Source organism: Bufo bufo, chromosome 6 (assembly GCF_905171765.1).
Source record: "Bufo bufo chromosome 6, aBufBuf1.1, whole genome shotgun sequence".
NCBI lineage: Eukaryota > Metazoa > Chordata > Amphibia > Anura > Bufonidae > Bufo > Bufo bufo.
The window spans coordinates 2,767,942-2,785,035 of NC_053394.1; the positions used below are offsets into that span (position 1 = coordinate 2,767,942).

A 17,094-nucleotide genomic window follows, 5' to 3' on the forward strand; every position below is an offset into this window, starting at 1 on the left:
ATACAGTCAGACACGGGTCACCAGTGATTGTTACACACAGTCAGAGGCGGGTCACCAGTGATTGTCACACCATCAGACGCGGGTCACCAGAGATGGTCACACAGTCAGAGGCGGGTCACCAGTAATTGTCACACACAGTCAGAGGCGGGTCACCAGTAATTGTCACACAGTCAGAGGCAGGTCATCAATGATAATATACAGTCAGACACGGGTCACCAGTGATTGTTACACTCAGTCAAATGCGGGTCACCAGTGATTGTCACACACAGTCAGAGGCGGGTCACCAGTAATTGTCACACACAGTCAGATGCGGGTCACCAGTCATTGTCACACAGTCAGATGCGGGTCACCAGTAATTGTCACACACAGTCAGACACGGGTCACCAGTGATTGTCACACACAGTCAGAGGCGGGTCACCAGTAATTGTCACACACAGTCAGACACGGGTCACCAGTGATTGTCACACACAGTCAGACACGGGTCACCAGTAATTGTCACACACAGTCAGACACGGGTCACCAGTGATTGTCACACACAGTCAGACACGGGTCACCAGTGATTGTCACACACAGTCAGACACGGGTCACCAGTGATTGTCACACACAGTCAGAGGCGGGTCACCAGTAATTGTCACACACAGTCAGACACGGGTCACCAGTAATTGTCACACACAGTCAGACACGGGTCACCAGTGATTGTCACACACAGTCAGAGGCGGGTCACCAGTAATTGTCACACACAGTCAGACACGGGTCACCAGTAATTGTCACACACAGTCAGACACGGGTCACCAGTGATTGTCACACACAGTCAGAGGCGGGTCACCAGTAATTGTCACACACAGTCAGAGGCGGGTCACCAGTGATTGTCACACACAGTCAGAGGCGGGTCATCAATGATAATATACAGTCAGACGTGGGTCACCAGTGATTGTTACACACAGTCAGAGGCGGGTCACCAGTGATTGTCACACACAGTCAGAGGCGGGTCACCAGTCATTGTCACACAGAGGCGGGTCATCAATGATAATATACAGTCAGACACGGGTCACCAGTGATTGTCACACACAGTCAGAGGCGGGTCACCAGTAATTATCACACACAGAGGCGGGTCATCAATGATAATATACAGTCAGACACGGGTCACCAGTGATTGTTACACACAGTCAGAGGCGGGTCACCAGTGATTGTTACACACAGTCAGAGGCGGGTCACCAGTCATTGTCACACAGTCAGACGAGGGTCACCAGTGATTGTCACACAGTCAGACGCAGGACATTCTTGGGTTTTAATAGTTTTATACACATTTACATTACAGTTACAGTAGTTAAAAATATATTGCATAATATGTAATAAAATGAAATACATAAAATAAAGTTTCTCAACAATATTTATAGAAACGGGTCTAGAAAAGCTTGTGTGTCCGTTACCCAGTAAGGCGGTTGGTAATGTGAGTAGATTTCGTACATCACATCTAGCTACAAGAGAACGGGTGGCGTTCATGTGTGAGTCTACACGGAGAGTGCGAGCTGGGGAGCGCGGCGATAATTGGAGACTTGGCGGTCATTATATTTCTGACTGTTCAGCCCAACACAATAATAAAGACACAGTCAGACTGCACATATATGACACCAGTGATTGTACCAGTAGGACCCTGGTCTGCAGGGGGCCACATAGGCTCAGTAAATGACACTTGCTGTTTATAGTCTCACCCCATGAAACGCCACTCTGCTAGGACAGGACAATAGACCTTTGGCTTGTTACTATGTCACTGTTAGACCAATGATACAACAATGAAATGTACGAACAACTAGCTGCGAAGCAGAGTCCCCGCTCATTCATCGCTCTCTGACTCTTCATCTGCGGCGTAATACGGCTGCGTGCTGTTCTGCGTGTACATGCGTTTCCTCACCGGGCAGTTGTGCTCCATGAGAATGGCCTGCAGGATTGAAACAGATTATATTACAGGACCGGTCGTCTTTCAATGCAGAGACCTTGTTTAGGCTTCGTTCACATCACCGTTCTCCTGCCCCGTTCAGAAATCGGCACATAACTGAGCCGAACGAAGCCCTTAGACTATAATGGGGTCCGTTAGGTTTCCGCTAAGAAGATGATTTTCTGGTGACACACAGTGGAGACAAAAATTGAGTGGAGACAAAAATTGTGCATGCAGGTCTTTCATCTCCGCTTCAAAAAATCATCTTCTGAGCGGAAACCTAATGGACCCTATTTTAGTCTATGAGGCCCAAGGGCTCCATTATGTGCCGGAGAACGAAAAGGCTGAACGGTGATGTGAACGAAGCCTTAAATATCAGACAGCAGCAGAAGACTTGAGGCCTAGTTCTGGATGCTCTGGCCTGAGTCTGGTCCTCTAATGACATCACAACTCGTGGATGGTGGTCAGGGGCTGACAAGGAACTTAAAGTGGCCCTGAAAAAAAATATTGTAGGTGTGCCCAAATTGACAGAAAGCGGAGTAACACAAGTAGGCAGGGCCAACAATATCACAGTGCATTACAAAATACTGCCCCAGCAAAACCAAATACCACAGTGCAGCCTAAAATACTGCTGTCACTATACTGAGGACAGTGATACAACTGAATTCAGGAGGACACCTGGCTGCTGGCCAGGTGCACAAGTACCAGGTTCATTACATAATGCTAAGAGTATTGGATCATTACGTACCTAGGCAGCGGCCAGTCGGGCTCAGGTGGCCCCCTGGGCATCGGCCCACCAGGAAATTTTCCTGTAGGGTCTATAGCCAGTCCACCCCAGATGGTTTTACCAATATGAAGACTATGGAAAGTGACTGCATCCAATTCATCAAAAGAATGTTCTGAATGTCCACCTGGGAATTCCTTCATAGGATTTAACTTGCAGCTGCCCCTGGTGGGTTCATTATGACAGTAAATGTGACTAACCAAATGTCATAAACAACAAGCCAAATTTACCTAATTGCCCTGTGGAGCATCACCGTGCAGATTCTCACATTCTTGTTGAGGCTTCTCAAATGGTATCTGACAAATTGGACAAGTGACCCGAGCTGTGCTCATGAGATCCAGGATGCTGCCCTGTGCTCATGAGATCCAGGATGCTGCCCCGTGCTCATGAGATCCAGGAAGCTGCCCCGTGCTCATGAGATCCAGGAAGCTGCCCCGTGCTCATGAGATCCAGGAAGCTGTCCTGTGCTCATGAGATCCAGGAAGCTGCCCTGTGCTCATGAGATCCAGGAAGCTGCCCCGTGCTCATGAGATCCAGGAAGCTGCCCCGTGCTCATGAGATCCAGGAAGCTGCCCCGTGCTCATGAGGTCCAGGAAGCTGCCCCGTGCTCATGAGGTCCAGGAAGCTGCCTCGTGCTCATGAGATCCAGGAAGCTGCCCCGTGCTCATGAGATCCAGGAAGCTGCCCTGTGCTCATGAGATCCAGGAACCAGCCCTGTGCCAAAAGATCCAGGAAGCTGCCCTGTGCTCATGAGATCCAGGATGCTGCCCTGTGCTCATGAGGTCCAGGATACTGCCCTGTGCTCATGAGGTTCAGGAAGCTGTCCTGTGCTCATGAGATCCAGGAACCAGCCCTGTACCATAAGATCCAGAAAGCTGCCCTGTGCTCATGAGATCCAGGATGCTGCCCTGTGCTCATGAGATCCAGGATGCTGCCCTGTGCTCATGAGATTCAGGATGCTGCCCTGTGCTCATGAGATCCAGGATGCTGCCCTGTACCATAAGATCCAGGATGCTGCCCTGTGCTCATGAGATCCAGGATGCTGCCCTGTGCTCATGAGATCCAGGATGCTGCCCTGTGCTCATGAGATCCAGGATGCTGCCCTGTACCATAAGATCCAGGAAGCTGCCCTGTGCTCATGAGATCCAGGAAGCTGCCCTGTGCTCATGAGATCCAGGAAGCTGCGCTGTGCTCATGAGATCCAGGAAGCTGCCCTGTGGTCATGAGATCCAGGAAGCTGCGCTGTGCTCATGAGATCCAGGAAGCTGCCCTGTGCTCATGAGGTCCAGGAAGCTGTCCTGTGCTCATGAGATCCAGGAAGCTGCCCTGTGCTCATGAGATCCAGGAAGTTTTCTGTCCCGCCCTATAGCTGTTGGGGACACACACAGGGAATCTGCCATGGAGGAGGAGGAGGATGAATATAAGGATGAGGAGCTGCCAATGCAAGAGTTGGAGGAGCAGATGCCTGCCGCCAGAGTGTCTGAAAGAGAGGTCCCTCTCCGCCCCCCAAAGAGTCACCCTTCTCCTGCCGCCACATGCAGCAGCAGCCAGTTCAGTCTCCTCAACATGATGGAGCAGTTTTTCCACGAGCCGTGCCTAGCTGAGGCCAGTCGGCAAGCCAACAGCTCCCGCCTCAATGCCCAGATACAGGCCTACCTACACTTCGGTCAGTCTCTGGCGCACACCCTATTCCCTGACCTCATGGATTTTTAGGCAGGCAGACTGGAACAGCTTCCAGTCATATATCAGAGAGGGGGTGGCCAAACGGACCAGTGTCCAAAACATGAAAAAACCCTGGATTCAGGAGGATTTTCACACTTCTCCTGCTGAGGCTGAATAGATCTGGCCTTGCTGATGGTGCCCCATCCTGGCACTGCTGCTGTCCTGCCTCCATCACGCTTCTGTCGGACCCTGGACCGGCAAAGAGCGTTCATATGCCTTTTTGTAGTTTCCCCTATTGGGATCAGGTGTACTCCTTGTCGCAGCGCTAGCCTGCATTGCTGCTGCTAAGAATATTTTTTCTTTATGTTTTTTGTAATGTCAATTACTTAATAAAATTTGTGATTTTTTTTTTACATGTGTCCCTTCAGTTCATTTGGTGTAGATATACTTTTTGTCACACATTGGATTCATCTTTTTGATGATTTAGTAGGTTGCACTACTACTACTAATAATAATACTACTACTAATCCCACTACTACTATCTCCTACCCTCCACATCCACACTGCACTGGTGCTGCTACTACAATCACTACTACTACTAATACCACTAGTACTACTAATAGCACTAGTAATACCACTACTACTACTAGCGCTACTACTATCTCCTACCCTTTCCACATCCACACTACACTGCTGCTACTACAATCACTACTACCACCACCACTATTACAACCATCACTACTACTACAAGTACTACTACTCCCACCATCCCTTTCCACATCCACACTGCACTGCTGCTCCTACTACTAATACCACTACTACCTGCCCCTGATAAGGGACAATTGTAACAGTGGCTGCTGTGCGCCGTTGTTCCCCTGCTTACCGCCACGTTCAGTGGTGATCTGCTGCCCGTGCTTCCCCATCCACCGCTGCAGTCCTGGGTTCTGTCCTTGCAGGAATTGTTTGTTATGGGATCCGCTCCACAGTTTCCTCTCAGCCCTGGCCACACCATGCTTGCTGCTCGTTTCCTGCAGCCCTTCCTTAAGGGCCGGCGCGCGCCTCTTCCTGGGCTTTATGGGTTAGGTCATGTGACCTCGCTGACCAATCCCAGCCCTCCTGCATGTATATAAGTGGCTCAGCCCCCTTCCCAGATGCCCCAGTGTCAAGGTCCTTGTGTCCTGCTAAGGTTCCAGATATCGGCTTGCAGGGCCGGCTCCAGGTTCATGTGGGCCCTTGGGCGATAAAGTCTCAGTGGGCCCCCTGTGGCATTTTGCACAGCACTTACAGCAATGAAACTGCATGTATTATAGATGAAATACCTTACACAGAGCGGATGTCAATCAGTCCTTATGTGCATACTTTTATTTTCTACCCTGTGTTTCAGTCCCTCAGGTCTACTCACAGATATATGCCCCCTTCATAGTAGATATGCCAAGATATGTGCCCCCTCACAGTAGATATGCCAAAGTATGTGCCCCCTCACAGTGGATATGCCAAGATATGTTCCCCCTCACAGCAGATATCCCAAAGTATGTGCCCCCTCACAGTTGATATGCCAGGATATGTGCCCCCTCACAGTTGATATGCCAGGATATGTGCCCCCTCACAGTAGATATGCCAATATATGTGCCCAGTGCCCCTTCACAGTGGTTATGCACAGATGCGCTCTCCATCAGCAGGATGCTGTGACACGTGGCGCTGCTGTGCAGGAGGAGCAGAGGCTGATTCCCAGCCTGCCCCGCTCCTCCTCCTGCACAGATCAGCAGGCCCTTGTGTGAGGAGCGCTGGCGGCTCAATGGTGGAGCGGGGAGCAAATAGTTCCCTGCTTCAGTGGCGTGCCTACAGAGTTTTGCACCTGGGGCGGGTCCTTTATCTGCCCCCCCCCATACTTAAAAAAAAAATTGTACACCCCCCCACAGTAGTATTGCCCTCATTGTACAACCTTCACAGTAGTTTTGTACAGATGTGTGCCCCCTCACAGTAGTTATGCCCACATTGTGCCCCCTTCACAGTAATAATTCCCATTGTGCCCCCTTCATTGTAGAAATAAATCCCCACTGTGCCCCCTTCATTGTAGTAATGCCCTCTGGCTCTGTGCCCCCTCCATAGTAGAAATGCCCATTGTGCCCCCTCCATTAGTAATGCCCATTGTGCCCCCTCCATAGTAGAAATGCCCTCTGTGCCCCCTCCATGGTAATAAAGTCCTCTTTGCCCCCTCCATAGTAATAAAGCCCTCTGTATTAAAAACAAAAAAAACACAGTAACTACTCACCTTGTCCCATTCCTGAAACTCAGTCCTCTCTTTCCTGCAGGCACAGATCGCTCTGCTGCATTGTGTGGGCGGGGATTATGCAGATTTCCGGGCTGCAGGCTCCGCCCACACATGCCGGTAGCGCGATGTGTGCCTACAGGCTGAATGGTGGAGCTGGGAGAAGTCTTCCTGCTCCACCATTCACAGCGCCGCCAGCCTGAAGGAGGGGAGGAGTGCTGGGAGCTGAGCGCTGAGTGACAGGACCCAGCTCTCTGCGCTCCAGCAATCAGATCTTCTATCTGTATTGATGGAAGCGCTCATTGCTTCTGGCCTCTGGCAGCTGTGCTGTGGGCCCCCGCACTTGCCCGGATATGCCGGGTGCTGACGCCGGCCTTGTCCGCTTGTGTTCCTGACTCAGACTTGTGTTCCGGGAATCCGCTATCTTTCTGATCTCTGCCTGCTTGCCTTGACTCTCCTGTTGCCGATCCGGACTGCCTGCCCTGACCTACTGCCTGTCTGGCTTTGCCTCTGCCTCATTCTTTAGTCCTGCACTGTTGCTCCTGGTAACGCCTGTACCTCTGGTACCTTTCTCAGGTACCTCCTAGTCTGCCTGGACCAGCTGCCTCATGTGCCAATCCTCAAGGGGTAGCGACCTGGTGTTCCTCTTGGGAAAGTCTATCCCCACCATCAGGGTTACTGTGAAGATATAATGCCCTTAGAGGAGGTAAGACACGTGGCACAGTGGGTTCACACCCGCTGATCTGTGACAGTACACTGAGGCCATGGACCCTGCTGGTCACCCCAAGCCTTTCGTTCAGGAAATTTTACATGAAGTGAGGCGCCAGAGCGAACTTTAGGACGTCATGATGCAGTTCATGCAAAATGTTGCTGCTCATCTGGATGCCATCTCTACTGCAGGGTCACCAGCCGCTGCTAACCTTGCAATACCCACACTGGTGAATCTGTATTCGTGTGCCACTGGTATGCAACTCCCTCTGCCATCCCGTTATGGTGGAGATCCAAAAACCTGTCGTGGATTCCTGAACCATTGCCTGATCCACTTTGAGTTGCATGGGCAGAAGTTTCCCACTGAGCGGTCCAAGGTTGCCTTCATTGTGTCCCTGCTGTCTGATGGGGCCCTTGCCTGGGCAAATCCTATTTGGGAACATGGAGGTCCAGAGACCACTAATCTGCAGTCTTTCCTGGCTACCTTTCCGGCTGGTCTTTGAAGAGCCACATCGCTCGTCCTCTGCTGCATCAGCTCTGCTGAGTCTACAACAGGGTTCCTCGTCTGTGGGTCAGTACGCCATCCAGTTTCGTTCCCTGGCTGCCGAACTTGCATGGAACAATGAGGCTCAACTGGCGGTTCTCTGGGAGGGCCTTTCTGACCGTATTAAGGATGAACTAGCTAGTTGCGACGTCCGTCTACTCTGAATGACCTCATCACATTGGCTACAAGGATTGATATGCGTTTCAGGGACTGTTCTAAGCAGGTCGCAAGCACCAGAAGACCACCTCGTTTGGCTCCATCCTTCCAGAGACCAGTCCTTCCTCTAGTGTCCACCCCATCTAATTGACTCCCTCCAGCGGGTGAGCGGGCAGTGGATATCGGATCCCAGATCTGTTTGCACCTTGCACCAACTGAGAAGCACAAGCACTTTATCCAGATTGAACTTCCAGCACCTACCTCAAATATAAGAGACTTCCTCCTGCCAGAGCCTATCTCCCAGGAATCCTAAGAACACCACTCTGGGCGGAGCCCCGACAGAGACACTGTGGGTGTGGCCTAATTAGGTACCCTTATTAACCCAGCCCCACTGCGCCAGCGCAGCGGGCGCCGGCAGCGCGCCAAAGGAAAGCCCGTCTGTGCCCGTCCGGGCGCGGACGGAATATTAGACTAACTGACATTCACCAAGATTCCTCCACTATTCACCAAGATTCCTCCACTATTGGGAAACGCTCGCCTGGTTTGATCGGAGAACTTGGGTAACACAATTGACATTTTAATGTCTTTGTCTGTTATAATGTACTAATTACTTTTGTAACTACTTTTGTAGTTTTAATTTTTATTATGACTTTTACAGTAATTCTATTCCAATAACTGATTTTTTGGAATGGTTATCAATATGATGATGTACACACGTAATGAGCTAATTGCTCTGGATGGGGCCACATTGTCACTATTGCCCGCACAAACAACGAGGAAATTGACCACACATCATTTGTGGAAATCCGCCATCTTGCCAAAAACCCATAGGCATTTAAGAAGAGGGAAAAGCTTCTCGGAAAAAGATTACACCTTCAGGGCCGATTCCAACTCAGAACCAGCATTTGCTGAAAGGGGCACTTCTAAACTGCCGTTCTGCGGTTAAGAATGCAGCCAACATTTACGATTTGATTTTATCTAATAATCTAGACTATTTGTGCCTAACTGAAACGTGGTTTTTCGGAGGGGGTGGATCCTATGTTGGATGAATTGGTCCCCCCCTTGTACAAAATTCTCCATATAGACAGGGCCACTAGAGGTGGAGGTGTTGCAATGGTCTTTCGTGAGGATCTAATGATGACAGCCCTTAAGAATGGCCCAATTTTCAAAACTTTCAAACATCTAGCTATCAAATGCCAGAAGAGTCCAGAAGAGGCCTTCTCAATCTATATTGTCTACCACCCCCAGATTTAAAAACAGGATTTGATGATGAACTGCTGGAATTGGCCACATCGGCCTTCCTAGATAGTCAGAAGAACATCATTGTGGGCGACATAAATTGCTGGGCCGATGATATGTCCAACATCCAAACCCAGCAATTATTAACATCCCTTGAGAACATTGGCTTCATGCAGGAGGTGACCTCCCCGACCCACAGGGGTGGCCACATCCTGGACTGGATTCTGACATCCGGGGTGGAGATACAGGTTCAATCCATACATGATCTGGTGTGGACTGATCACAAAAATATACTTTTCACTCAAACTATTCCCCCTTTAAAAAAAGCTCCCCATTTTCCAGTGAGAGATAAGACTCTCACCCAACAAAGAAATTAGAAAATTCCTAATTTGGAGAAATTGGGCAACAGCTTTAAGGAGAATCTGAATATAGATTTATTCCGCTCCATAGAATCCACGGAAGCAAAGCTGACAGCTTTTAATGATTGTATGGAGGCCACACTAAACACCTTAGCACCTATGAAACATAAACAGCAACCTCGTCCCCCTTATAAAAACCCGCCTTGGTTCACTGCTGAATTAAGAGAGGATAAAAAGACTACCAGAGCCCTCGAAAAGGCCTGGAGAAAAAATCCTATAGAAGACACCAAAATTAAATACAAAATAAGTATGAGAAAGTACAGAGATAATATTAAAAATACCAAAAGAACATACTACTCAAATAAAATTGGCAATGTGGCTAACAACACTAGAGAACTTTTCAAAGTGGCTAAAGAACTAGCCAATCCTAGATGTAAGATTGCAACGACGGAGCACTCTCAAGCACTGTGCCAGCAAATGGCCGACTACTTTGCTGAAAAAATCCAGAAACTTAGGGACAATATCCCAACAGTTCATAGGACGGATGAGACACTTTCTTCTCCCATCTCAACCCTACCCTATTCCCTCACAGAATTTCAGCTGATCTCTGAGGAGAGAACGATTGAAGCCATTGGAGCTCTCAGATCCTCCTCCTCGCCTCTAGACCCATGCCCGGCGGCCGTGGTGAAGTCCGCCGCGGTTGCAATGGCACCATACATTCGAGACATTATAAATAGCTCCTTTTCCAGCGGTCAGGTGCCGGCTATTCTGAAGCAGGCAGTGGTAACACCCCTGCCTAAGAAACCGGCGCTACCTGTGACCGATCTGAGTAACCTTAGACCGATTTCGGGACTGCCGTTCGCTGCAAAGATAGGCGAGAGGGAGGTTGTCGCACAACTGCAGGGATATCTGGAGGCCAATCACATTATTGACGACTTCCAGTCGGGATTCCGACCCGGAAGGGGTACTGAGACTGCTCTGGTCAATGTCCAGGATGATCTACTGATGGCATTAGACCAGAAGGACTCTATGGTCCTAGTCCTTCTGGACCTATCATCCGCTTTTGACACTATTGACCATCAAGTGTTATTGAACTGGTTGAAAGTGGTAGCCGGACTAGATGGAAAGACCTTGGCATGGATGGTCTCATTTCTCCAGGACAGGGTACAACGAGTGAAGCTGGGGGTATTCCACTCAGCCGATCTCCCACTGTCCTGTGGAGTACCACAAGGCTCAGCACTATCTCCAGTCTTGTTCAACATTTATCTGAGACCATTGGCCGACATCATCAGGAGCCACAATCTTCAGTTTCATGTTTATGCGGATGATACACAACTGTACTTTAGGCTTGCCAAAGGCACAGTTGATCAAGTCGATCTGGCCGGATGTCTCTTGGAGATCGATCACTGGATGAGTGCCAATTATCTAAAGCTTAATGGCACCAAAACTGAATGTATTACATTCAGTGACCAGAAAATTATACCCTCAGCACCCCAATGGCCATTGTCTTTTGGACCTGTCCCTGAGACAGCCATCCAGGTCAGGGACTTGGGAGTGGTCTTGGACTCCAGATTAACCCTGGGGCTCCTCAGATAAACCAGGTGGTGAGTACCTGCCACTATCTGCTGAAACTTCTGAGGAGGATCTTAAAATACATCGAACCCCCTCTCAGGAAAGCCTTGGTCGGAGCAGCGATCAGCAGTCGGTTGGACTATTGTAATGCCTTATACATGGGACTCCCTAAGAAGAACTTGCATAGACTTCAACTTGTGCAGGATGCCGCAGCAAGGCTACTAACGGGTGTTGCCTGCCGAGAGCATATCACTCCCTCTCTTAATGCCTTGCACTGGCTCTCCGTCCAACAACGGGTGATGTTTAAGATTGGATGCTTCATGCATAGGGTATTCCATGGTGTGGGGCCCTTGTACCTGCGACGTAAATTCACCAGGTACGCCCCGTTGAGGACATTGAGGTCTAGTAACTCTGCGAATTTTAACATCCCGCAAGTTAATAAGATCAGACGTGGAGGTAGATCCTTTTCGGCTCAAGGGGCCAGATTTTGGAACCACCTACCTCTGGACCTGAAAATGATTCCCAGTCTTCTCTCATTCAGACATGCACTGAAAACCTTACTTTTCAAACAGGCGTTTGATCTTCCTATATAACACTTATTTTTGGTTCATATAATTTAAAAATTTTTTCTAAATCTTAGTCTATAAATTCACGGTTGGTAATGTCCCTCCTTTTTAAAGATACTTTTTCCTTCCCGTTTATTAATTTTGTTCTCTTCACATTCTTTATATCTCGCCCGAACCCTCTGAACCTTGAGATCCCTCTACCCTACCTTCCTTTTTCTTGATTCTCTATTTTGATAAGTGCTAGGAAATTGGTCTCTGGAATAGGTGCCTTATCCTCTAGGCCTTTACGGCCCATGGTAAAGTGTCATGCCTTCTTCTTTTTCCTCCCTTGTTGAATCAGCCAGCTAAGTGCATCGAGGCCCTAAGGGTAAGACTGCATGTACACAAGACTATACATCATCATCATCATCATCTGAAGAGCCCATGCAAATAGAGCGCCTTCGACTGTCTGACCAGGATCGCCTACATCGCAAAGCAGGGAACCTGTGTCTGTATTGTAGAGGCAAAAGCCACTTTGTGCGTATTTGTCCACAGAAGCTGGGAAACGCCAATGTCTAGGATCAGTTGGAGAGGTAGTCCCAGACAAGGAGAAGTCCTCTCCGAAACTTTCAGTTTCTGTGATTCTCTCTCACAAGGGAGTCACACTGTCTGTACCTGCATTCCTAGACTCTGGGTCGGCCGGTAATTTTATTCAGCAAGCTCTGGTCCATCGGTACCGGCGCCCTACCATCCGTCTAGAAAGGCCTCTGTCTGTGGCTTCTGTAAATGGACTGCCACTTCCTGAACCTGTGCTTTCTGTTACTATGCCACTTAAGTTGCAAATAGGGGTTCTGCGTTCAGAGATTATCTCATTCTATGTGCTGCCAGCATCCGTGAATCCGGTTATCCTTGGTCTTCCCTGGCTGCTTCAGCACACTCCAGTTATGGACTGGACTCTGGTCAGATTCTGCATTGGGGATTATCCTGTCAGTCCACCTGCTTATCGGAGGTCCGACCTGCTTCCTCGCCTACTGTACCTGAAGACCTGCCTGGACTTCTGCAGCAGTATGCCAGTTTTGCGGATGTCTTCAGTAAGAAAGAGGCCGAGACTCTGCCTCCTCACTGTCCATATGATTGTCCGATTGACCTTCTGCCTGGTGCCACTCCTCCTCATGGTCGAGTCTACCCACTCTCACTTCCCAAGACCCAAGCGATGTCTGAGTACATTAAGGAAAATCTCGAGAGGGGGTTTATCCGGAAATCTACTTCACCAGCCGGTGCCGGGTTAGTCTTTGTGCAGAAAAAAGATGGATCCTTACGGCCCAGTATCGACCATCAAGGTTTGAATAAGGTAACGGTCAAGAATCTATACCATCTTTTCTCTGAACTCTTTGACAGGATCTAGGGAGCTATGGTCTTCACTAAATCAGACCTACACGGTGCATACAACCTTATCCGCATTTGAAAGGGCGATGAGTGAATGTCACCGTCAGCTCTCTGAGAAGGTCTGGCAGACGTTCTTCTGTACCTCTTGCATGATGTTCTTTGTTTTGGTTTCTCTTTGTCATCTCCTTTCCTTCTCCCAGCTGTCACCTATTTAGACTAATTGCCTCCCTTTATATTCCCTCCCATACTGCCTCACTTTGCGGTTTATACTACTTCCTGGATTGGAGTGTTCACTGCTGGAGACTTCTGTTACTGCTTGTTCAGATAAGTCCTTTCATGTATTGTGTTTCCTTGCTGGCTTGATTCTAGGTGACCCTGACTCCCTCCGTATTAAGTGCAGGGAGCCGGTGGTCGTGTCCCCTCACTTTTATATGGTTTTCAGGTGTCACAGTCTAGGTACGAGGGCATGCAATCGTCTACCTCTGAGACCCTTGTATGTGCTTAGCAGTCAGGGTGAGGTCTTAGGGTTTTATAGGGGTCACCTTTATGCTCCTTAGTTTGGAATCAAGCCAGTCGGATGTTTATCCATAACTTCCAGCTATCTGCAACATCATCCGTGACAGTGGAATACTGCTTTCAACACTTGTGACAGTCACTACAAGTATCTCGTCATGCCCTTCAGTCTGTGCAATCCTCCCCCAGTATTCCAGGAGTTGGTAAACAATATCTTTTGGGACCTGCTCTATGTCTGTGTGATAGTATACCTGGACAATATACTGATCTACTCTCCAGATTTGACCACTCACCGGAAGCATGTAAGTTTAGTTTTACAGTGGTTGAGAGAGAATCGCAAAATACAAATGTGATAGCACTCTGCAACCAGCATTCTTCCCTGACTCCATGCTGGATGAGGCATTGGTGTACATTTTGGCCAAAGCGTAATAAGCCACTCACCACGTCAAGGTCGCCTCTATGGAGTGGTCCCTAACACTAGTTTCTACCTGTTTATGGGCCATGATAGCCACACAAAGTCCAGGGAATGCAGGCTAGCATGCACGCCAAGCACACTCTGCTTTTAACCCCGCCGGTGCCATTACAGCTTTCATCGGATCCAGGGATGCAAGTACCAACATGCATGCTGAGCCCACCATATACTTCTCCTGGAGCCAAATGGCTACTGGTAGGTTCTATATAAGCAGACTCAGTTTTATACTGACTTTAAAACCAGCCTCCAGGACAGATTGACTGGTCAGGTGTGCATGACTCAAAAGGAGATCGCCACGCCTCCAATATATACTACAAAGAAAAAATGTGGGTGATTGAGTCAGCACAACCCTGTATGTGGTGCACATCACTATGGCGAAATACATATACAAACGCAAAATACAAATGTGATAGCACTCTGCAACCAGCATTCTGCCCTGCCTCTATGCTGGATGAGGCATTGGTGTACATTTTGGCCAAAGCGTAATAAGCCACTCACCACGTCAAGGTCGCCTCTATGGAGTGGTCCCTAACACTAGTTCCTACCTGTTTATGGGCCATGATAGCCACACAAAGTCCAGGGAATGCAGGCTAGCATGCACGCCAAGCACACTCTGCTTTTAACCCCGTCCGGTGCCATTACAGCTTTCATCGGATCCAGGGATGCAAGTAACAACATGCATGCTGAGCCCACCATATACTTCTTCTTGAGAGAGAATCGACTTTATGCCAAACTTGAGAAATGCATCTTTGAAAAATACACTGTACCGCTCCTCGGATACATCATCTCTGATGCCGGGTTGCAGATGGATCCTGAAAAATTGAATGCAGTAATGGACTGTCCCCGCCCACAGGGTCTTCGTGCTATAAAGCGCTTCCTTGGATTTTCTAATTTCGTCAGTTCATCCCGAATTTTTCATCTCTTACATCTCCGCTCTTACTAAGATAGGGGTGAATGCCAGAGACTGGACTCCTGGGGCAGAGGCTGACTTCATCCAATTAAAGAGGACCTTTGTGTCATCCCGATGTCTCCTGCCAATTCTTTCTAGAAGTGGACGCCTCCTCCATAGGAGTCGGTGCTGTTTTACTACAGAAAGGTTCCAAGGGAAAGATGTTTACATGTGGATTCTTCTCCAAGCTCTTCTCCCCTGCCGACAGGAATTACTGTATAGGAGACAGAGAGCTTTTGGCCATAAAACTTGCCTTGGAGGGGGCCCAGCATCCAGTGATAATCTTCACCGACCACAAGAACCTTACATATCTGCAGACGGCCCAACATCTGAACCTTCGCCAAGCCAGATGGGCACTTTTCTTCTCTCGTTTTGATTTTAAGCTTCACTTTTGCCAGACCGAGAAGAACATCAAGGCGGATGCTCTGTCTCGGTCATTTGACTTCTCCGACCAGCAGGAAGACCCCCAGTACATTGTAGATCCTGCTCGCTTAATCACAGTGGCTCCTGTCCTGTTCAAAGACATCCCTCCAGGTAGGACATTCGTACGATCTGCCAAGAAAAAAAGGATTTAAGATTGGGAGCACATCTCCAAACTGGCCTTAGAACTTTTGTCTCGCCACTACTGGTGGCCCACACTGCCTAATGATGTGCATGATTATGTGTCTGCCTGCACTGTCTGTGCTCAGAATAAAGTCTCCAGGACCAAACCACCTGGGCTGTTGTTACCTCTTCCTGATGCCCCATGGCAACACATTGCCATGGACTTTGTTACCGATCTTCCCTCTTCTGCCAAATGTACAGCTATTTGGTTGGTTGTGGACCGGTTCTCCAAGATGGTCCACCTCGTTCCTTTGGCTGGACTGCCCTCGACTGCTGAACTTGCTAAATTGTTTGTGAGACACATATTCCGCTTGCAGGGTCTACATTGGCATATTGTTTCCGATCGCAGAGTCCAGTTTACCTCTAAGCTCTGGAGAGCTCTTTGCCGGCTGCTCGAAATTGAGCTGGACTTCTTCCGGTTATCATCCCCAGACCAACAGGCAAGTAGAGCGGGTCAATCAAATATTAGAGAACTATCTCCAGCATTTTGTTTCGGCCCAACACAACAACTGGGTACAATTGCTACCTTGGGCTGAGTTCTCCTATAACAACCACTCTAGTGAGTCTACTGGATCCTCTCCGTTCTTTGTCGTTTATGGACAACACCCTCATACTCCTCTCCCTGTTCCTACATCATCTGGGGTACCAACTGCAGATTCCTCTTTTAGGGATTTGAAGATTTGGGGTGATACCAAGGACTGCATCAACAAAGCGGTGACCTGCATGAAAACGAATGCAGACAGTTCTCATCTGGAGATAAGGTATGGCTCTCTAAAGATATGCGCTTAAGGGTTCTCAGTTTCAAGTTTGCTCCTAGGTTCCTTGGACCCTTTAAGTATTGGGAAGGATCAACGAAGTGACATATAAGTTACGTCTGACTCTCTCTCTGCGGATTCCTAATGCCTTCCACATGTCCTTACTAAAACCAGTAGCCCTTAATCGCTTCTCTACGGCTCCCTATACTCCGACTCCGGTATCTGGAGATTCTGACGAGGTATTTGAGGTCAAAGACATCCTGGACATCAAGAAGCGTGGCAAGAAGACCTACTATCTTGTGGACTGGAAAGGCTTTGGTTCTGAGGAGAGGTCTTGGGAACCAGAGGAAAACATTCAAGCTCCGAACTTGGTAAAGAGGTTTCTGTCTCGTTGTGGCCTCAAGAAGTGGGGGCGTGTACTGTAACAACGGCTGCTAAGCGCCGCTGTTCCCCTACTTACCGCATCGGTCCTTGGCGCCATGTTCAGCGGTGATCTGCTGCCAGGGCTTCCCCATTCACCGCTGTAGTCCTGGGCTCTTACCTTGCAGATACTGTTTGTTCTGGGATCTGCGCCACAGTTTCCTTTCAGCCCTGGCCACAGCATGCTTGCTGCTTCTTCCCTGCAGCACTTCCTTCCTTCCT

At 48.9% G+C, this 17,094-nt stretch overlaps 1 protein-coding gene across 1 annotated transcript in view; it reads right to left on the reverse strand.

Moving 5' to 3' along the window:
* Window positions 1–1,076: 1,076 nt before the first annotated feature.
* SLC18A2 (solute carrier family 18 member A2) overlaps window positions 1,077–17,094 on the reverse strand; it is a 118,135-nt gene continuing 102,117 nt past the window's right edge. The window contains exon 16 of the mRNA XM_040437713.1: window positions 1,077–1,939. Coding sequence (XP_040293647.1) covers window positions 1,835–1,939 — 105 coding nt within the window. The 3' untranslated portion in view covers window positions 1,077–1,834. The remainder of the gene's footprint in view (window positions 1,940–17,094) is intronic.